Below are 15,059 nucleotides of genomic sequence, written 5' to 3'. Positions count from 1 at the left end.
AGATAATTTATATTAAAGCATATGGAGCTACAACAGATTTACTTCCCTAACTTTAATATAATATGTTTTTTCCTTACATATGTCCTTAACAATTTGTTCCATACACTAGTATCTTTAATCCTGTTTGAGAGATACTGTGAAATGTTGATCTGTATATGTGGTAAGGCTTGGCTATTGTGCAAGGTATGAAAGTTGTATAGAATTAGATTATACTATGGAACAACTTCCACTTCCCAATAATTCTATGGAAAAACACTTATAGTTGAAAAGTTGTGCTCTCTTCGGGAACGGAAATGAACAAAGCTGGTATATATGTTAAAATGTGGTTGAATGCACTTATATTTATAGTAATTATAATTGTGTGCATGGATTCATAGGTACAAAATATAATTTTCCAATTAATTTTTTTAAAAATTGCTTTGTTGTTCGTATATTTCCTTGGATTAATGCTATTATCTTAAATTAAGAAAGTTTCAGGAAACCCTCCTTTTTACTATAGTGGAAAAAGAATGGGTGTTTATATATCTTATAGAAAGATTGATGACACTGTTATTTGCTATCCTAGGTTTTTTTTTAACCTTCAAAAAACAAGTTCTCGAAGGTTTGTATTCCAAAATACAACACTTTGAAGTTGGTCCTTTTAAAACTTCAAATTACATAGCGGTAGACTTTGTTGGCTGGATGTCTTTGTTGTATCTGAACTTTTCCATAAACACCATCACAGGCTTTGGGTCAGACATGGAATGCAGGTGCCCTTTAACTGCTCCTTCTCCTCAGGAAGTCCAGTCAATTAGTTGGAGGCAAAGTCACAGATCTTTTTCTCTTTTCTTTTCATCCTGGGAAATCATGGCGAAATACCAACCACATGCCAAAGAATCTAAGCCCAATAAAATGAACATAGTAGGAATATAAAATTCATGGATGTTTTCAGAATTTTAAGTATATATATTTGAAGTTAATTAGCCACTGAAGTATTGTTGGTCTCTCACTTTTAAGGAACTTCACAACATAATACATCTGAATCTTATTAAATAGATTTTGAAAAATTATGTTATCCATACCAATTTTTCTATATTTGTTTTATAAAGCTCCTATACTGTTGATGGATAAATTTGTATTGCTACACAATTAAGAGTCATATATTTCAGCCATATCCATTTTTATTCCGAAGACATTTACAATAAATTTAATGTGACTTATTGTTTAGTGCTTTAGTTATGAATATAGGCTAAGCCCACTCCAAATTTCTTTTAATTTTAATGAAATGTGATTAACTGAATAAGGTGGCACTGAAACTTTTCCTAAAATGGTGTTATTCTCCAGTAAGGTTGTAATATAATCCAGGAATGAGCTTAGCCCAGTTACTGAGTCTAGGGTTTTTTTTGTCCACCCCTCCATCCTGTGCACATGCACTCATTTCCGACTCAGTCATCTCTGAAACAGTCATATTGGCAGTTTTCTTCTCTAGCAAAACCATTCCTGGACATCAGAACCTCTGGATTCAGATTTATTCTTTTCATATCGGCCACTCCTAATTATTTCCTATCCTTTTAAAAAAAAAGACCTTTTAGAGACAGTGCAGGCCCCTTGGGACATTTGGCAGCAGTTGGCATCGCTACAGAACCCTGCTGGTTCTGATCTCTGGGATCATTGGTGGACATCAGGCACCTTCCCATCAGACAAGCATGTCTCCGGCCGTAGCCTTACTTTCAGTGGCCATTTTGGAGGCATTAAACTAGTCCGAAGGAGGCTTTCTTCCACTGTATATCCCCATTGACCTTTAGCTATTGGCAACTCTACTGGTACTATTCTACCATGGCTTGGTGTGCCTAGGGTCCTCTCAAAGGCTCCAAATTCAGAGTTTGTCACACAGGCACTAAGCAAAGCACCATTTCACTCAGTGATGTTTGCTTTCCCCTGGCAGTTAATTCCATTGGAGATCCAACCATTAGGCAGAGTCTTTCCTGGCTCCCAGATGCATCACCGCCTACTCCTCTAGGAGTGCAGCTATCACCACTGCATGGGCCACGCAGGCCTCTCTGGAAGATGTTTCCAAGTTGGCCACTTGGACCACCCCTCCCCTTTCATTAAACATTACAAATTGGACATGTTCACCTCAGTGGAGACTTCCTTTGGAAGGAGAGTCTTAGCCTTGGGAGCTCTAGTTCCGACGGCTACTAGCCCTTAGGGATATCAGACTTTGGTACGTTCCATTCCTGGACTATTTCGCAACCTTACTGGATAACAACAACAACAACAACAACAACAACAATAATGCCTGGAGGCTGTTGGGGTCTAGATGTGTGTCAACAGACTCAAACCCAACCCTGATAAGACGGAGTGGTTGTGGGTTTTGCCTCCCAAGGACAATTCCATCTGTCTGTCCATTACCCGGGGGGGGGGGGGGAACTATTGACACCCTCAGAGAGGGTCCGCAACTTGGGTGCCCTCCTCGATCCACAGCTGACATTGGAACATCATCTTTCGGCTGTGGCGAGGAGGGTGTTTGCCCAGGTTCGCCTGGTGCACCAGTTGTGGCCCTATTTGGACAGGGAGTCATTGCTCACAGTCACTCATGCCCTCATCACCTTGAGGTTCAATTACTGCAACACTCTCTACATGGGGCTACCTTTGAAAAGTGTTCGGAAACTTCAGATCGTGCAGAATGCGGCCGCAAAAGCCATCGTGGGGCTTCCTAGATTCACCCACGTTTCTGCAAAACTCCGTGGCCTGCACTGGCTGCCAATCGGTTTCCGGTCACAATTCAAAGTGTTGGTAATGACCTTTAAAGCCCTACATGGCATTGGGCCAGAATACACCCGGAACTGCCTTCTACCGCACGAATCCCAGCGGCCGATAAGGTCCCACGGAGTTGGCCTTCTCCAGGTCCCGTTGACCAAACAATGTCATTTGGCGGGCCCCAGGGGAAGAGCCTTCTTTGTGGCGGCCCCGGCCCTCTGGAATCAACTCCCCCCAGAGATTAGAACGGCCCCCATCCTCCTTGTCTTTCGCGAATTACTCAAGACCCACCTTTATCGCCAGGCATGGGGGAGTTAAGATATTCCTTCCCCCAGGCCATTACAAGTTATGCATGGTATGTTTGTGTGTATGTTTGGTTTTTATAATAAGGGTTTTTAGTTGTTTTATTAATTGGATTGTTACATGTTACATGCGATGAGCCGGGGTGGCACAGCAGGTAGAGTGCTGTACTGCAGGCCACTGAAGCTGACTCTAGATCTGAAGGTCAGCGGTTCAAATCTCAACACCGGCTCAAGGTTGACTCAGCCTTCCATCCTTCCGAGGTGGGTAAAATGAGGACCCGGATTGTGGGGGCAATAGCCTAGCTCTGTTTTTAAAAAGTGCTATTGCTAACATGTTGTAAGCCACCCTGAGTCTAAGGAGAAGGGCGGCATAAAAATTGAATAAATAAATAAATGTTGTTTTTATCATTGTTGTTAGCCCCCCAGAGTCTGCGGAGGGGGCGGCATACAAATCCAATAAATAATAATAATAATAATAGCTCGACAGCCTTCTACATAGCTGCTTACCTTGCGGGGACTGGGAGGCCCTCTCTTATCATAAATATGGGGTGCTAGTGCCATTTGAAGTGATTAGAAATTAACTGGCCATACTTAGCTGTTGACCACATAGGTGCAGTGTGGGCGCCTCCAGATGAGCAGCTTGCCATGCCCTACAAGGGCATGGCATTCAAGGGGCACACTACATCAAGGCACGGCCCAACAGGCAGAACACCCGCTTTCATGTGTGCTGCTACTGGCCAATACTATTTGAATAACATTTAATTCATGCCTAGAAACGGTCACTAATTGGATTATTGACCGATTATTGCACATGACATTGCCTGACCCATCTTTGCCCAGCCCACAATCATAGCCATTATTATGGCTTCTAGGGCTTCTCCAATATCCACATTTTAGCAGTCCAAAAGGGAGATGACTGCCACTAAAGGCTCAAGGGCAGGGAAGGCAGCCGAAAACCATTGCCACAAGGCGCTAGATAAGTTATGCGACAAAGCGGTGTTGAGAGACCCCCCCACAGCAACTACTTCATAAGAGGCACATACTATGGCGGCAATTTTGGAAGGGGCAACATCGAGCATAGATAGCGCCATGCTGGGTTCCATCGTCCCCGACTCCGATTGTCAACTTTGGAGACTTAGAGGGAATTTTCTTCCTCTGATGAACATTGCTCCGTCAATTCCCGGCCAATGGGTAACAGTGCCTGAGGCTACCTTCACTCCCACGGCAGTCAACCTAAATCCCCAACAGGAACCCAGATCGGCCCTACCCAACGAGATGAAGTCATTGTGGCAGAGGCAATTTGACAGGGAATTGCAGAGGGCCTTCAGTAGGCTTGACAACAGGACTGCTTGCAACCCAAGAGTCCTTTTCAGCACAGAAAACGTCAGGAGTATGCTCCAGAAGAGGATTATGATCCCTTATTGATCCAGGAGTCTGACTAGTCCTATAGAGATAATGCTCAATCCCAGACTTCAGCTGAAGAAGCTGGATTTGATTTAGAACTTTCTGAGGACAATGGCATCCAACTTGATGCATTGGCCTATTTTGTGAGCCGCCCCAAGTCTTTGAAGAAGGCCGGCATACAAATCTAATTAATAATAATAATAATAATAATAATAATAATAATAATAATAATAATTTATTATTATTATATATAATAATATATTATTATTATATAATAATAATAATAATAATAATAATAATAATAATAATAATAATGAAAGTATGGACCATTGACATCGCAATCCCAGGAGACAGCAGAATTGAGGAGAAGCAGCTAGAGAAATTAGTGAAATACGAAGATCTAAAAATCGAGCTGCAGCGACTGGCATAAGCCCGTGAAAGTGGTCCCAGTGGTACTTGGCACGCTGGGCGCAGTACCAAAGGATCTCAGCGGACATTTGAAAACCATTGGAATTGACAAAATCTCCATCTGTCAATTGCAAAAGGCCGCTTTATTGGGATCAGCAAACATAATTCGCCACTACATCACGCAGTCCTAGGTGCTTGGGAAGCGCCCGACTGGTGATGAAATACGGAATCCAGCATAGTGATCTTGTTTGCTGTGTTGTACTGACATAAGAATAAGAATTCCACTACATCTTTTCCGTCCCCTGTTACATAAGGCAAAGATTGCTGTGGAATTAGCGCCACTCAACACAGAACTGGATCAGTCATCGGTGCAGGACTTGACAGATCCACTCTTACTGGAACAAACAGCTTCACACCAAATGATTCTGTCACTGAAGATTATTTCCAGGCAGTGGGATTCTTCTGGCACGGGTCTCAAATCATAACTCTATAATGTGGCTCCAAACCAGCCAAGGTTCTACAAGTGCCATTGGTGGATGGGCCAGTTGCAGCTTTACACTGGTTGAATTTACCTGAGGATCTGGCTGAATCTCTTCGACCGGATGATTGCAGGTCAGAGTAATCCTTTCAACGGACATACCAGTCAGCAGCATGGGCGATCCATGAGTCGACAATGGCATCTTTCTTCTCTCGGACATCCCTGATATGGTTTCGTCAGTTACAGGAGAGGACTCCACCAGTGGATGTTCGTCTTTGCCCAGATATCAACAAGTTGATAGCTGCATTGCAGCTGATGGTATACACAACCTTGAATGAAGCTTGTTTTGCATCCAAATCTATTGGTGCTTCTTTCACAGCTTGCAGACTTTTGTGCTTGAAGAATTGGCAGGCAGATGTCCGGCATAAGTGGTGGTTGGCAATGGCTGGTTTTGGGGGAGACCACTTGTTTGGTGCTTGGTTTGAGAGACGATTTGATCGGGTGTCTGACTGGAATATTGCTCCATTCTCTCGCAGTCTTGTACCTGCTGTCCTGTTTCTAGAGCACCGTCCAAAAAGATCCTCATGGTGACAATGCTGGATATCCAGGCCATTGAGGACACCCCTGAGGATCAACGTAGACAGGGATACTATTAGATCTTGTTTGTAGTCCCAAAAGCCTCGGGTAGATGGAGAGCAGTTTTAGATCTCAAAAGACTGAACCGTTATGTCATCTACAAACGGTTCAAGATGCACTCACTTTCCACTATTTTACAGGATGTTAGGGATGGCGATTTCTTATCTTCCATTGATTTTACTGAGGCATATTTGCATGTTCCTACTGCACCTCATCATCGGAAATTTCTGAGATTCCAGTTCACCAGAACTCATTACCAATATAGGGCAATGCTGTTTTGGTTGTCATTGACCCCTACCTGGGTGATATATTCAGTTATCTTCCTCTTCTGTGGGCTCAGATTGACTTACAAATAACTATCCAGGTCCTGAGACTACATCTAGGAACCATAATACAGGGTAAGGTATATCTCTCTTCTGATCAACAGGATTGTATTCAACCATTAGGGGCTACCATTCAAAGAGACTGGCACAAATATCTGCCTTGGCCAAGTTGCTAGGCAAGATGGTGTCCTCATCATTCCCTGGGCCTGGGTTTATTCACGAGACCTTCAGTGGTTTCTATTGCCTTTTCAGAAGTCCAACAGAGGCACTTCTACAGCCAGGCTGCATCTTGAAACACAAGTCATTGAAAGTCTCAATTGGTGGAGATCTCGGGCTCTTTCCAACGGCAGTTTGTTTTGGGAACCAGATTGATTGGTCCTGACAACAGATGCAAGTTTGACAGGCTGGGATGGTCATGTTGCTTTGAATATGGTCCAAGGTTAGTGGACTGGGAACGACTGCAAGTGCAGCATAAACTGGCTGGAGTTAAGGGCAATATATCTGGTGTTCCACCTTTTCAGCCCGTTAGTAACTGATCATCATGTGTTGGTAATGGCTAACAACATTACGGCCAAGGTGCACGTCAACTATCAGGTCAACTCACCTTTTGGGGGGAACAACATCTTCTCTCCCTGTGGGTGGACCACATCTTGGGCACTGCCACTTGGCTCAGCCGGCCTCGTAGACCAGGCAGAATGGCGACTACTTCCGGCGTTATTATTTGCCACTGAGCAACGCACAACTCAGCAGTTATATCACCTGGTTTGCCACTCCAGGGACAGTGGGAACCAATGCTCTCCAGATCCCATGGCCTGAGGACCTTCTCTTTGCATTCCCACCACTTTGGATCATACCACATGTGATTCGGAAGACACCACATATGATTCGGAAGACACAAGAAAAGGCGGAGGTCATACTCATAGCACCTTACTGGCCTCGCAGACCATGGCTTGCAGATCTGATGACTTTCTCTGTGTCTCCACCTTGGAGATTATCTCAGAGGCCGGATTTGCTCAGCCAGGAGTCATTGATTCACCCAGACCCACAGTAGTTCAAACTGACTGTCTGGCGCTTGAGTGGGTCACCCTAAGGAAAGACAAGATTCCAGCCAGGGTCATTGCAGGTTTCCCGATGATCTTCCATTACCCAATTCTACGGTTCTATCTGGTGTACATTCTGCGGGTGGTGTGCAAAATTGGTCATTGTACTTTCTAAGGCTGTCTATTAATGTTCTCCAGTTTCTCCAGGACGGCCTAGATAGGGGGTTTAGCCTGAACAAATAGACAGGTAGCAGTCTTGGCATCAGTTTTGTCTGGTAGCTGCCAAGGTTTGTTTTCACATCACCCGTATATATGGTTTTTGTGGGGTCCCACTAACATTGCTCTTCCGATCATTTACCGCTACCCAACCTGGAACCTTCCTAAGGTGTTGCAGTCCCTGATGGATTCGCTCTATGAACTGCTGAGGGAGGTCAGTTTGCAGCACCTTACATATAAGGGGGTGTTTTTGGTGGCCATTATGTCAGCTGGGAGAGTATCCAAGTTGGCAGCATTGCTTTGAATATGGTCCAAGGTTAGTGGACTGGGAACGACTGCAAGTGCAGCATAAACTGGCTGGAGTTAAGGGCGATATATCTGGTGCTCCACTTTTTCAGCCCGTTAGTAACTGGTCATCATGTGTTGGTAATGGCCAACAACATTACGGCCAAGGTGCACGTCAACTATCACGTCAACTAGTTTGACTTGTCTGTATTCCATGCTGATAAAGTGGTCCTTCAGTTAGATCAGATATTTCTGCCGAAGGTGAATACTTAGTTCCATTGGACTCAGGAGATTGTTCTCCCAAGCTTTTCTTCACAACCTGTTCATCATAAAGAGAAATGATGGCATACACTGGATGTGAGACGAGTACTACATATCTACATCAAACAGACCGCTGGGTTTTGCTTGTTGGAACTATTGTTTCTCTCATTTCGGCCAGCTTCTATAGGTCATAAGGTGACGCGATCCATGGTCGGCAGATGAATTTGTTCTACCATAGCGAAGGCATATGAATTACATCTGTACCAAGCGCTGTCTTGTATCACTGCCCACTCAACCAAGAGCACTGCCACTTTGGTAGCTTGGGCTACCCAGGCATCTCTTGAGGAGGTTTGCTGCACGGCTACTTAGTCTTCATCTTCTCCATTTGTGCAGTCGATATAAAATCGATGTCTTTGCTTTGGCAGGAGAGTATTGCATCAGGTCTTGTAAGGACTAGGGCCTTTGCAGCAGTCTATCAACCTTTGTCACCGTCCTGTTGGACAGCCAGCTTTGGTGTGTCCCATGCCTGGCTGCTATATCTACCATTCCTAGAAGGGGCATTGGTCTTACCTGATATGCCTCTTCTAGGAATGGTGGATATAGCAGCCGGCCCTGCCAATTAGTCGGTGTAGACTGTTGACTTCGGGACACTTTTATAGAGGAACTTCTACCTTTTTATGGCACAACGGAGTCTGTCACTTTGCTTCTTCATTTCAAGTCGCCTCGAGAAGGGCAGCATAGAAATCTAATAAATTAAATAAATAATAATATAGCAACAATGAATCACTTAACAGTTTTTCACAGTCTCAGTCCAATCAGAGAGCAGACAGATTTAACCCTGCCTGCTATATCCTCCACTCCTATCAGGTATATCAGGTAAGGCCAACGCCAAAGGTGTTATGATGATTGTACACTTCTGGTTTATATGTCAAATTTCTTTCATGATATATATATACTTATCACAAAATATGTGTGTTTTTTTTAAAAGTGAGACCAAATTTTGAAGAAGCTGGAACTGCAACAGTAGGAAGGAAACATGAATTTATACGCTCTGAAAGTGAAAATTGGCGCATATTCAGAGAAGAACAAAATGGTGAAGATGATGATGGAGGTTGGCGACTTGCTGGTTCGCGAAGAGACGGTGAGAGGTGGCGACCTCATAGTCCAGGTGAGGCAGTTCAGGCTAATAAATAAGTTAGTACGTAATTTAGAAATGATCCAAGAGAAAAAGAGAATTAAAAAAATATGACCGTTGGTAATCTAGTAGAGGATTAAATCATGTTTTGCAAATGACACAAATAACTAGGCATTGATAGCTTTCTTAGCTTTAAAATTCATTTTCTTCCAGGTGTTCTCAAACTCATTTATTTTACCTTAGATCCTGAGATATGAGTATTTTCAGTTAGCTTTTGGTTTGGCATGGAGAGAAATACTCGTGATAAGAGAATAATTCATTGTGTTCCTCCTGACGTCAAATATGAACAGTAAATATACAATAAAGCCAGCAGTCTTCCTTAGCTTAAACAGAACTTTAAAGAGCTGAATCAGCACCTCATGATGATCAGATGAAAGGTTTGGCTTAGGACTTGAGCAATTCATTTAGCATCATATAATTTAACACAAAGACAAACAATGAATCTCATTTATTAAGCAGTGAAACCTAAATATCAAAGATCGATTCCGGGGTTAAAAATTGGGGGGGGGGGGGGGGGGGGGGGGAATTATCTAATCGAAAAAATCAGATACATGTTTGTCATAGAAAATACTCCATTATAGAGAATAATAAAGACATTTTCTTTTAGTTATAAAACATTTTAGCATACTTTGCTGATAATGGGTCTTGAACTGGATATATTTCCTTATGAAATATTAATGTTGTTAACTTATTTGTCATATTTGTTTGGCTAACCATCTGATAAATTAAGTAACACAAGGTAGTGAATAATAAAGTCCATAAAAAAATGAATCCTCCCATTTTTGCCCTCCCCGGACCCCTGAAGCATTCTGTAGGCAAAAAATTGGCTGGTTTTGGCCTCTCGAACTCTCTGTGCATCTTGTTTTTGCTGTGCCTGGCCTCCAGAAGTACTCTGCAGGCCAAAAGTGGGCCCATTTTTGGCAAAAATGGGACATGTGGAGGGTTCAATAGACCAAAAACAGGCATAATTTTTTTTTTCAAAAACAGGACATGTGGAGGGTTTGGGAGGCCAAAACCAGGCACATTTTTTTTTTACAAAAACAGAACATATGGAGGGTTCAGGCCTGTTTTTGGTTTGCAAAGTGTTTCTAGGGGCCAGAGCAGGTGAAAATGGGATATGCGGAAACCAAAACCTTCCCCTCCCTTATTTTCCTCTTCTAAATCTAAGTGTGTCTTATAGTCCAGTGCATCTTACAGCCATAGCAATATCACATATACCTCTTCATAGTTTTTATAGCCCTCTTTAAGCTGTTTACAGAGTCAGTATATTGCCCCCAAAAATCTGGGTCCTCATTTTATCCACTTTGGAAGGGTGGAAGGCTGAGTCAACCTTGAACCAGTGAGATTTGAACTGCTGAACTGCAGCTAGCTGTTAGCTAAAGTAATCTGCAGTACTGCACTCTTCAACTCTATAAATAGTAATTATATATATATGTATGAATGTCACATGTTTTTGCTGAATTTGAAAATTAAGGGAGACAAGGAGACATCTATTTCGGCCTTGTTCTGGCCTCATCAGCTAGCCATACCCTCACTGGAACTTGAACGTGCAGCCTTTGCCTTGTTAGGCAGAGAATTAACCTCTAAGCTACAGTATCCAATCCCTTCATATATATATAGTCTGAAAAATATGGTATCTTCCAGGTTATTCAGTTCCATTTTTAAATCTCTTATAGTACTTTTCCCTTGGTATATTTCATCAGCCATTATTATATTTATCGTCTTCTCCTTCTCATATTCTTGTTTTGTTTTCTGCTTTGTTTTTCTTTATTTTCTATGTTTTCTTCCATTCTTTCTGCTGTCTCATTTTTCTTGAACTCTTTGATCTTCATTCATTATCAGTTATAGGATATTTTCTGTTTTCCCATCAACATTTCTTTTGAAAACTCATTCATTTCCCCTGATGGAGAATCTTGTTTTATTTAGAATCTTTTTTTTTTTAGCTCTTACTAAATAGTCCAAAAACAATATATTCAAGTCCAATGTTGCTCCTCAGAAATTTCAATAATCATAGGTTTTTTTACATCTCAGGATTATTAATCAATTCCATTTAAGTAGTCAAGGCAGCTTCCACAAATCAAAAGTCACTGTATTTTACTTAAGAGTCCTTCCTTTTCACAATAGAATATACAGTAATCATAAAGTAGATAATTATAGAACAGTAAGTATCACCACAATCCTCCAGATGAATGTTATTTATTTCTCTTATCAGGAATTAGCTGATACCGATGCTTTGCTACCAAGCTATGTGATGGGGCTTGATAAATTGACACTTAAAGCTTGAAAATTAATGAGTAGTTTAAAAAGGGATTGTATTATTTCATTAGAGATAGTAAACTATGTTTCTGTTACAGATGAAGACATTATTGTTAGTGTAACAAGAATGAAATAGATGGATTGAAGGCCTTTAATCCCAGCAGCAACCATGGCTGACTTTAAACAGTAGTATTTTAGGGTAGCATTTTTTGGAATGGTACAGTGATCATTGATAAACTGCCTCTGTCAACATGGACCATAGACTGTAGTGGCGTTCTGAAGTTCTGTCACTTTGTCCTCTCTCTTCCCTGTCCTTTTTTCCTCTATCCCTTTCTCCTTCCAAATAAGTTCTTGCCCTATGGAACTCTTTTGTAAAGTTACTTTCCCACCCCCTTAGACGGCCCTCGTTCTGCAGGCTGGAGAGAGCAGATGGAACGACGGCGAAGATTTGAATTTGATTTTCGAGATCGAGATGATGAAAGGGGTTACCGAAGAGTACGATGTGGCAGTGGCAGTATGGAGGATGATAGGGATAACCTTCCTGAATGGTGCTTAGAAGATGCTGAGGAGGAAATGGGAACTTTTGACTCATCTGGTGCATTCCTGTCCTTAAAGGTAAGGAGCTTTGTATTGATTTGATATGTGACATGAATAATTATGTGTAGCTGGTAGAATAAATTTTGATGTACATATCATCCTTAGAAAGTGCAAAAGGAACCAATTCCCGAGGAACAGGAAATGGATTTTCATGCTATAGAGGAAATGGAAGACCAGTCAGATTCAGAAGAAAGTCGTAATGACGAAGCCAAAGAATTAGATAAGGCCCTTTTGAGAGAAGGAGTTAAGACAGACCGAATAATACCAGGTAAGGGATTTATCAGGTTTATGCTTCATCTGTTGTTTCAAACTGTCAAATTAGTTACATAGGTTTTAATTTTTCCATTTCAGAAGAAACAGAAGAAACAGGGAAAGAATCTTCACCATCCACCAGGTCAGGTACCTCACCAAAATCACAGTCACAGGAGCCATTATCAATAAGCCTCGTTGAAAGGAAGGAAGACTCTGTTCCAGTAGCAACAGAAAAATCAGAATTTGAAGAAAGCCAAATGGAGAATATTCCACTATCCAAAGTGCCCAATAAAGAAGGTAATCTAAATAAATGTGGAAGATATGAGAAATTTAAATGCCATTGAAATTGGAACCATCTGAAAAGTGGTTCTGAAAGAATGAAAAGATGGTGTAAGCACTTTTTTGAGTGATTACCAACAGCATTAACTGCTTCATTGTAACTGTTTACTCAAATATATTTCTTGAGTAGTTCAAAAGTCTTGGATAGACTTTTGAAAAGCTAATGTGAATTTTAATATATTTAATAGATGACATGTGCTGCAAAAAATTATAAATTTTGAGACGCTAACTATATTTATGAATTATGTAATACTACCCAAAATAATTTTGTATCTGTTGTTTTCCTCCTTCCAGACTCTCCTTCTACTGTCCAGTCTTTGCCACAAATTCCTTTAGAAGCAGTTTCCACTATTCCCCCTTCAGATTCTAATTCTAATTCAGCCTTAAGGTGTGTTCAAGCATCAGTTATGGCTGCTCCTGGTATGGGAAATGCTCTTACTGACCCTGATGATGAAGAGGGGCTAAAACATTTAGAACAGGTAAAAATATGTATAAATTATTAATTTTTAAAGTTAATTTGTACTTCCCTTAGATACATCTATCAACCCCCCCTAAAATTTGCAGGTCTGTTTGTAATGTTCAGTTGGGTGAAAATGAAAGGTGTAAGGGCAACAATTATTAAACCATAGTAACTCAAATGAGCTAATTTACAGAATAATCCCTTGGCAATGAAATTTGGGTTGTGGCTGTTCCAGTGCAAGTGTACCTTTCAGTTACTCTTCCCAGAAACCTGTAGGTGGTGCAGCACAAGGGAAAGTTGGGAAGACTGCCTTGTTTCCCACTTCCCTCTGGCTCCTGTATCCAACCCAGGACTTCTGATAGAAAAATAATTAAATGCCAGCACTTAGCATATAAAAATAAGTAGAGATTTCAAAGAGGCAAAGCAAAAATGAAATATTAACAATGAAGTCTTGATATAGAACTAAAATATTCAAGAATAAATAAAGTATTAAACCATCATCCAACTTTAATTAATTTAGGCCAGTGACGGCGAATCTTTTTTTCCCCAGGTGCCAAAATGGGCATGCACTATCGGGCATGCGCGAGTGCCCACACCCATAATTCAATGCCTGGGGAGGGCAAAAACAGCTTCTCCCACCCTCCAGAGGCTCTCTGGAGGCCGGAAATGGTCTGTTTCCCAACTTCTGGTGGGCCCAGTAGGCTCATGTTTCACCCTCCCCAGGCTCCAATGGCTTCCCTGGAGCTGGAGTACAGTAAAAACAACCTCCGCCACCAGCCAAAAACACCTCCCAGAGCCTCTGTATGAGCCAAAAATGAGCTGGCGGGCACAGACATGCAGGTTGGAGCTGAGCTAGGGCAACAGCTCATGTGCCAGCAGATATGGCTCAGTGTGCCACCTGTGGCATCCATGCCATAGGTTCGCCATCACTGATTTAGGCGATATGAGAAGATAGCAGAGCTCGAAAAAGGGAGGTTTTGCTAACTCAGAAAGTTGGGGAGAATGTCCGCCCCCCATGCTCAATGTGATTTTTACATTTATAGCAGTTGTGATTATGCCATTTTAATAGCCTTTAAAAAGTATATATACTTGTGCTACATAAAATGGAATGATCTCACCACTCTGACCAAAAGGAAAGGGACTTCAGATCTACAATGATTCTTCATCTGTATTTTAATTACTTCCTGGAAGTGTCTTGCTTGTTTTCATTTATTGATCTATAATTTGCTTGTTTCATAATCCTATAGTGATGTATTATACCTTTTTCTACTTTATCTTTATTTATTTGCATTTTGCCATTCAGTCTAGCCTCAGCACCCCTTATGCCTCAGATAAATATATCATCTCTTTTTTCCTGTAAGTCTTCCACAAAAATTTCTTATGTAGTTAAACAGTTTGTTTGGAGATCATATTAAACATGGTCTCTTCACTATCAGGTTTATACACTTTGGTATTTCTCTTACATTTGAACTTTCAAAGTGATACCTTTCAGCATTTCTCCTTTATATTCCAGTGGAAGGTATTTCTTTAAAATAAATCTGCAGTTGTATAAATCATGAAAGACTTGGTCTGTGTCTACCCAACAATATTTCTTCTAGTCTCTTATTTCTCTAATTTACCCTAAACTGATGTCAAAATAACAGCTATCAATCCTTTCATCTTCTTTCATAGAAGTTTGCATTTGTAGTAGTTGTGATCCAACTTTCCTTAATCCAGTGTCTGATATTGGGTAGATGAGGGTTCAGTAGGCTTTTCTTCACTTACCTTAAGTGAGATTAAGGAACGCAACACACAGCCATTAATTAATTAATTAATTAATTAATTAATTAATTAATTAGATTTGTATGCCGCCCCTCTCCGAAGACTCG

The 15,059-nt window shown here is 41.3% G+C and overlaps 1 protein-coding gene across 2 annotated transcripts in view; it reads left to right on the top strand.

Moving 5' to 3' along the window:
• GIGYF2 (GRB10 interacting GYF protein 2) overlaps positions 1-15,059 on the top strand; it is a 114,484-nt gene that overhangs the window by 76,725 nt on the left and 22,700 nt on the right. For both annotated transcript variants that reach the window (XM_070753041.1, XM_070753040.1), the window contains 5 exons: positions 9,081-9,260; positions 11,941-12,158; positions 12,246-12,408; positions 12,492-12,689; positions 13,026-13,210. In XM_070753041.1, the coding sequence (XP_070609142.1) occupies positions 9,081-9,260; positions 11,941-12,158; positions 12,246-12,408; positions 12,492-12,689; positions 13,026-13,210 (944 nt within the window). The remainder of the gene's footprint in view (positions 1-9,080; positions 9,261-11,940; positions 12,159-12,245; positions 12,409-12,491; positions 12,690-13,025; positions 13,211-15,059) is intronic.

The sequence above is a fragment of the Erythrolamprus reginae genome, chromosome 5 (assembly GCF_031021105.1).
Source record: "Erythrolamprus reginae isolate rEryReg1 chromosome 5, rEryReg1.hap1, whole genome shotgun sequence".
NCBI classification, from domain to species: domain Eukaryota; kingdom Metazoa; phylum Chordata; class Lepidosauria; order Squamata; family Dipsadidae; genus Erythrolamprus; species Erythrolamprus reginae.
This window is presented reverse-complemented; position numbering and strand designations above follow the sequence as displayed.